This window comes from Corticium candelabrum, chromosome 17 (genome assembly GCF_963422355.1).
Source record: "Corticium candelabrum chromosome 17, ooCorCand1.1, whole genome shotgun sequence".
Lineage (NCBI taxonomy): Eukaryota > Metazoa > Porifera > Homoscleromorpha > Homosclerophorida > Plakinidae > Corticium > Corticium candelabrum.
The window spans coordinates 6241860-6249359 of NC_085101.1; the positions used below are offsets into that span (position 1 = coordinate 6241860).

The 7500-nt window shown below is 40.9% G+C and overlaps 3 protein-coding genes across 3 annotated transcripts in view; 2 read left to right on the forward strand and 1 right to left on the reverse strand.

Annotated features, from left to right (window-relative positions):
- Positions 1-1253, forward strand: part of LOC134192919 (serine/threonine-protein kinase OSR1-like) — a 5265-nt gene extending 4012 nt beyond the window's left edge. Inside the window, exon 11 of the mRNA XM_062661674.1 lies at positions 1149-1253. Coding sequence (XP_062517658.1) covers positions 1149-1253 — 105 coding nt within the window. The remainder of the gene's footprint in view (positions 1-1148) is intronic.
- Positions 1170-3243, reverse strand: LOC134193347 (uncharacterized). Its single transcript, XM_062662181.1, has 3 exons — positions 2944-3243; positions 1308-1358; positions 1170-1245 (listed from the first exon to the last, which is right to left on the reverse strand). The coding sequence occupies exons 1-2, from the start codon at positions 3215-3217 to the stop codon at positions 1312-1314; spliced, it is 321 nt and encodes a 106-aa protein (XP_062518165.1). The 5' UTR covers positions 3218-3243; the 3' UTR covers positions 1170-1245; positions 1308-1311.
- Positions 3244-3631: 388 nt separating this feature from the next.
- LOC134193400 (ubiquitin carboxyl-terminal hydrolase 40-like) overlaps positions 3632-7500 on the forward strand; it is a 21894-nt gene continuing 18025 nt past the window's right edge. The window contains exons 1-7 of the mRNA XM_062662235.1: positions 3632-3830; positions 5237-5304; positions 5495-5734; positions 6112-6150; positions 6396-6542; positions 6876-6962; positions 7098-7154. Of these exons, the coding sequence (XP_062518219.1) occupies positions 3632-3830; positions 5237-5304; positions 5495-5734; positions 6112-6150; positions 6396-6542; positions 6876-6962; positions 7098-7154 (837 nt within the window). The remainder of the gene's footprint in view (positions 3831-5236; positions 5305-5494; positions 5735-6111; positions 6151-6395; positions 6543-6875; positions 6963-7097; positions 7155-7500) is intronic.

The following is a 7500-nucleotide window of genomic DNA, read 5'->3' on the forward strand; positions in this document are numbered from 1 at the left end:
GATGAAAGTGATGACAGCTGAAGCTGGTCTTCCAGTTCGAACCAACCACGCTCTTCGAGCTACTAGTGCGACAAGGCTGTTTCAAGCGGGAGTTCCTGAACATGTCATTCAAGGCAGAACCGGCCACAAAACCCTGCAAGCACTGAGACAATACCAAGAGCCATCTGAATTGCAGCAAATGGCAGCGTGTAAAGTTTTGGATAATGGCCATGCACACACAGATTACACTGACGCAAAAGTCAAGGAGTCCGGAGAGACAACGGAACAGGCAGATGAGCTCAAAGTAGTCCAGGTTGAACAGCCATCAGAAACGGGAAGACAGAATCAGGCGCCATTTGTCATTTCTGACTGCATCTTTACAAACTGTAGTACTGTAAACATTATTATTGGTAAAGAATAAGCTTGCAATCTAAAATAGGTGTGCCCATGTATTGATTGCTAGTTGGTTTTCGTTTTTGCTTATTTCTTTGTTAAGTTAGTTGTGTTTTATGTCAGTAAGCAGTATACAGATATTGACAGGTCAATAAACGTTTATTGACCGGTAAATATACAACATGTGGTTGGGTTGCTATGGTAGGAGTGTAATGTAACGAGAAAAAGAACCCTAGCAACGGCAGAATAAACACCCAAACATGCAACAAAATAGTCTAGTGTATTGTGAGATGCATCCCTCCAATACAATAGTCTAGTGTATTGTGAGATGCATCCCTCCAATATAATAGTCTAGTGTATTGTGAGATGCATCCCTCCAATACAATAGTCTAGTGTATTGTGAGATGCATCCTTCCAATACAATAGTCTAGTGTATTGTGAGATGCATCTTTCCAATACAATAGCCTACCTGGATGACGGCAACTTCAGATTCCTTGGAATGCAAATCAACGGATACTTAAATACCTCTGATTTTAAGGAATCCCTGAAGCACAAAGTTTGTCATCTGTTAGAGAAAGTCGACCAATGTCCTGCTAGTGTTCGCTACAAACTACGTTTATACCAACAAGGTATTTACCCTAGACTTGCTTGGTTACTCTGTCTTGTTCCCCTGGCTCCCAGCTGGGTAAAAAGTGACATCGGCAGCAAAGTAACTTCTTACTTGAAGAAATGGACAAACTTTCATAGGTCAGCCTGCACTGCTAGGTTGTATTTAGATCAAAGTCGAGGTGGTTTGGGAATGCCTTGCCTTTCTGCTTGTTCAAAGATACTTCAAGCTTCCAAGTCTTCCTCTTTTATTACATCCAAAGACAACTGTGTGAGATTCTTGGCTACAGCAAAAGCTAATCAAACATTGAAAGCAGATTGATTTTCACCATTTCAAGAAAGCCTCAAATCACTAATCAAGTCACTTGGATGTTCATCGTCTGCATTATATAAACAAACAAAACAACGAATCAAAGACGGACAACAACATCATCTTGAGTCCAAACTGAAAAGTTTACAAGTTCAAGGAACCACCAGCAGACTTGATGATAAATACTGTCATTCTTGGTCAAAAGTTGTCTGTCAACTATCCTCTTATAAATTATCTTTTATTCTATATGCTGTGTCAGAGACTCTACCCACCAATGCTAATCTTACACTTTGGAAGAGGAGGTCTTGTGATCAATGCCCTAATTGTGGAAAAAGGAAGACCTTACTGCACGTCTTAAACAACTGTCCAGTTCTTTTGAATAAAGGTCTATATACTCATCGTCATGACTCTATACTGAGAATATTGTACAATATGGCAAGGTTGAAATTGCCCAAAGAAAACATTATCTATGCTGACCTCGAATGTAGTGATGTGCCCTTCCCTTCACACATTATTAATTCAAGGTTAAGACCTGATATTATTATTTGGAATGAAAGAACCAACAACCAACAGAGTCTATGTAATTGAACTGACGGTGTGCTATGAAACAAACTTTCAGGCAGCAAACCAACGCAAGTGTGATAGATACACTGAACTGGTTGAAGAGATAAGATCAAGTTACAATTGCCAGCAAATAAACATCTCTATTGGTTCAAGGGGTATCATTGATCATCATGGACTGGACCATTTTCTTCAAATCCTTAAAGCAACAACCAAGGAATGTAAATGTTCAATATCTTCAATCTCACTTGTTCTATTGTGAGATGCATCCCTCCAATACAATAGTCTAGTGTATTGTGAGATGCATCCCTCCAATACAATAGTCTAGTGTATTGTGAGATGCATCCTTCCAATACAATAGTCTAGTGTATTGTGAGATGCATCCGTCCAATACAATAGTCTAGTGTATTGTGAGATGCATCCCTCCAATACAATAGTCTAATGTATTGTGAGACATTACAATAACACACCCTTGGGCACAAAGTAACATCTCAGGGAGCAGCACTACGGCAGGATTTGCAGCAGTGGAAAAAGAAAAACAAAAGGACAAGAAATACAGAGAAACTGCCGAATCCCTAGGACACATCTTTCGCCCAATCGCAATTGAGGCTTTCGGACGCTGGGGCCCCAAGGCTGAAGAGCTACTGACAGAGACGAGCAAGATGGCACCCATGCAATTGGACATGCCAGTGGGCCAATTCAAAGCACAGTGGTCACGTCATTTGTCGATGACACTTCAACGACTAAATTCGGACATAATCAATAAACGGGCATTGACAATTGTTGGCAAGAAGGAGTCTGGTACCACCGGGCCAGCTAACCTTGCCAAACAAGAATTTAGTTTTGACTTTTCATAAATTTATGTTCGTGTGTGTGTGTGTGTGTGTGTGTGTGTGTGTGTGTGTGTGTGTGTGTGTGTGAGTGTGTGTGTGTGCTTGGTTGCATTGTAGTTTGTATTGTAGTTTGCGTTGTAGTTTGCATTGTAGTTTGCATTTTAGTTCGTGTCGTAGTTTGCTTGTAATTTGCCTTGTGCTTTTGATGACAGTACTGAAAAATATATATATTGTGAGATGCATCCTTCCAATACAACTCACCACTTTCTGATTGCTCACGACTTCTTGTCTCCTGAAGTTCCTTCGCAAGATATTTCAAATTCCGATCACTCTGCAACACTCCCAAAAATCTGCCAAACGAATCCAAAGGTTCTCCTTTCACTCTCATAACTTCAATCAGACGATCAAATTGTTCGGCTTTCGTTCCCAATGAAATCACTTCTTTACGTTCATCATCACTAACAAGGTCGGCACCTTGAAGAGCGTAAAGAAATCTGGAATCCCGAATAGGAAGGAGATCGGACAGCAACGTCATCTTTCTGTCAATAATTTCTCTCCATGGATTCGAAAGCGACATCACATCAAATGCCCGGATAAAGGTGAGTTGTTCTTGAACTTTCATGTTATTAAAATTTTTAATTGTCATTATTGATATGTCTGTAAAAGAAGCGATAAAAACGTAGATAAACGACTTACATTATTTTTAAAATATTTTTAAATTTATTAGCCTCGCATACCAGACTTATTTTACACGCGCATTGCAGTTTCGAGATATGATGTTCATTGTTGTCATGCTGGACCTCTCTTAGAATAAAAACACAAATAAAAAAATGTATACACATTATATAGAGTAGCGTTGTTTAGATAGAATCGTGATTTCTTATGAACACACCAACTCTACTGCGGTCTGGCACTCCAAGGCAAGTATTGTTGCAATTATTTTCTGTAAATGCTGAGCGGCTTGTTTGACGAGGATGGGGCTGTTGCTGAGGCCTATCAAGATGGTGATCATTGCGACAGTGGATCTTATTTAACGAGGCCTCCTCTACCCCGATCTCTCGTTCGCTTGTGTGGATTGGACAATCTGGGTGCAACTTGCTACCTCAATGCATTACTACAGACGCTGCATTTTACACCCGAATTTAGAGGTAAGTTGTGTGTGTGTGTGTGTGTGTGTGTGTGTGTGTGTGTGTGTGTGTGTGTGTGTGTGTGTGTGTGTGTGTGTGTGTGTGTGTGTGTGTGTGTGTGTGTGTGTAAGCAGTCTGACTGCGTGTCTGTCTGTCTGTCAAAGAACATTTATTGAAAACATCAACGCTAATACAGATTCTGTCTGTCTGTCTGTATGTATGTATGTATGTATGTCTGTCTGTATGTATGTATGTATGTATGTCTGTCTGTCTGTCTGTCTGTCAAAGAACATCTATTGAAAACATTAACGCTAATACAGATTCTGTCTGTCTGTCTGTCTGTCTGTCTGTCTGTCTGTCTGTCAATACATATATTTTCATACATCAGCATTATTACAGTCTAATTGTCCAAACACCAGTCCAAAACCCACAATGGGCCACACAACAAAACCCAACTACTTATAAATAACAAATGCTTTCTGTCTGTTTGTCTGTCTGTCTGTCTGTCTGTTTGTCTGTATGTATGTATGTATGTATGTATGTATGTATGTATGTATGTCTCTCTGTCTGTTTGTTTGTCTTTTTGTCCGTCTATTCGTGTGTATGCACGTGTGTGTGTGTGTGTGTGTGTGTGTGTGTGTGTGTGTGTGTGTGTGTGTGTGTGTGTGTGTGTGTGTGTGTGTGTGTGTGTGTGTGTGTATCCATGTGTGTGTCTGTCTGTCCATGTGTGTGTGTGTGTGTGTGTGTGTGTGTGTGTGTGTGTGTGTGTCTGTCTGTCTGTCTGTCTGTCTGTCAAAGAACATTTATTGAAAACATCAACGCTAATACAGATTCTGTCTGTCTGTCTGTATGTATGTATGTATGTATGTATGTCTGTCTGTCTGTCTGTCTGTTAAAGAACATCTATTGAAAACATTAACGCTAATACAGATTCTGTCTGTCTGTCTGTCTGTCTGTCAATACATATATTTTCATACATCAGCATTATTACAGTCTAATTGTCCAAACACCAGTCCAAAAGCCCACAATGGGCCACACAACAAAACCCAACTACTTATAAGTAACAAATGCTTTCTGTCTGTCTGTCTGTCTGTCTGTCTGTCTGTCTGTTTGTCTGTATGTATGTATGTATGTATGTATGTATGTATGTATGTATGTCTCTCTGTCTGTTTGTTTGTCTTTTTGTCCGTCTATTCGTGTGTATGCACGTGTGTGTGTGTGTGTGTGTGTGTGTGTGTGTGTGTGTGTGTGTGTGTGTGTGTGTGTGTGTGTGTGTGTGTGTATCCATGTGTGTGTCTGTCTGTCCATGTGTGTGTGTGTGTGTGTGTGTGTGTGTGTGTGTGTGTGTGTGTGTGTGTGTGTGTGTGTGTGTGTGTGTGTGTGTGTGTTGCTTGGAGGATGACGTAGTGCGGATGGTTGTATTGTAGAGCGGCTATTCAAACTTGGAGGTGACGAGTTGGGTGATATTATGCAGCCAGAAAGCAGAGAGAATCAGGTAATGCATTGAAAGACTTTTGGCCGCATCTCTTGGTCACAGAACACACACACACACACACACACACACACACACACACACACACACACACGTGCACACACACACACACACACACACACACACACACACACACACACACACACACAATGACCAACAACAGCTGCAAATAAATAATTATATTTCCATTTAGGTCCGAAGCATTCCCATTCAGCTGCAGCGTCTGTTTGCTCAGCTCTTGCTTCTCAATCAACAGAGCTGCTCAACTGACATGCTAACGGACAGTTTCGGTTGGACGTCTCGCGAAGAGCTACAACAACACGACGTGCAAGAACTCAACAGAATACTCTTCAGTGCAATTGAGTCGTCCCTCGTCGGTACATCAGGAGAGAAACTGATATCATCGCTTTATCATGGAACACTAGTCAATCAGGTCAACGGAATAAATAGTGTTTAATTAATTTAATTAATTAATTATTAATTATTAATTGGTTTGTAGTTTATCTTTGTCAGACAATTTGGGGCATGACCAATTGCGTTCTACGAAAATGTATCATGCAGACTAATGAGTTATTGTATTGTGTGTAATTATTTAATATTAATTGATATCAACAACTAATGTTAAATGATAATATTTATTTGGGTATTTTATGACGTGTCATAGCAGAGTAATCATCATGTAAATTATGTCATTGTGTATGTGTGGGCGTGGTCTGTGGGCGTGGTCTGTGAGAAGCAAAATTCTTATTGTACTGGTAACATGTGTGCATTACAGCAGAACAATAGCTTGTATTCTTTCTGTTTGATTAGATTGGTTGTCAGTCGTGTGGCCATGTGAGTGAAAGGGAGGTGAGGGACGAATGTGACGAGTGTGTGTGTGTGTGTGTGTGTGTGTGTGTGTGTGTGTGTGTGTGTGTGTGTGTGTGTGTGTGTGTGTGTGTGTATCACTGTGTGTGTGTATGTGCGTGTGCATGCATGCATGCATGTGTGTACGTGTGTGTGTGTGTGTGTGTGTGTGTGTGTGTGTGTGTGTGTGTGTGTGTGTGTGTGTGTGTGTACCTTGTGGGCTGTTGACTTGGTTTTGGGTTTCACAGGAGGGATTTCTCGATATTGCCGTTCCTGTGACGGAAACGAATGCGTTGGAGGTCGGTTTGAGTCACTTGTTTGTTGAGTTGGAGCTGATGGAGGGACAGAATCAGTACTATTGTGATCATTGCAAGAAGAAAGTTAATGCCACGAAGGTTAACTCTGTCTGTCTGTCCATTTGTTTGTTTGTCTGTCTGTCCATTTGTTTGTTTGTTTGTCTGTCTGTCTGTCCATTTGTTTGTTTGTCTGTCTGTCTGTCCATTTGTTTGTTTGTCTGTCTATCTGTCTATTTATCAACATGTTTTGTGTGTGGTGTTTTTGTTTGTTGTTTAGTCTGTCTCTTTGTCTGTCCAGCATTTTGCCCACTTGTACGTCTATGCACGAGTGTTTGTTTGTCCATCATTTGTTCATCTGTTGACTGTTTGTATGTTTATTTGTGTTTGTATGTGTTCATTGTGATCGGATCATTACAAACTTGATTGCTACAGGGTTGTCGGCTTAAGAAGCTTCCTGACATTCTATCATTCGCTCTCCTTCGATTTCAGTTCGATTTCACCAAAGGAGAACGCTACAAGGTAATGAGTGAGTGACCTTGAGGGAATGAACATCAAGTGTGTGTGTGTGTGTGTGTGTGTGTGTGTGTGTGTGTGTGTGTGTGTGTGTGTGTGTGTGTGTGTGTGTGTGTGTTAGCTTATTTTGTTTTGTGATAGGAAACAAGTAAATGCACGTTTCCTCAAGAATTGAACATGAATCCTTACTGTGAAGAGGTTAGTTGTCTAACAACAGGTGGACTGGTGGGTAGGCAGGTGGGTTTGTGGGTTGACAAACTAATAGATGGACAAACATCCAACAGTAGGGAAAGAACAGGAGAATGAACAGATGACTAGGCAATTAAAAGGAGGGAGACAGACAGACAGACAGAGAGACAGACGGACAGACAGACAGACAGACAGACAGACAGGCACACACACACACACAAACACACACACACACACACACACACACAAACACAAACACACACACAAAACACACACACACACACACACACACACACACAAAACACACACACACACACACACACACACACACACACACACACACACACACACACAC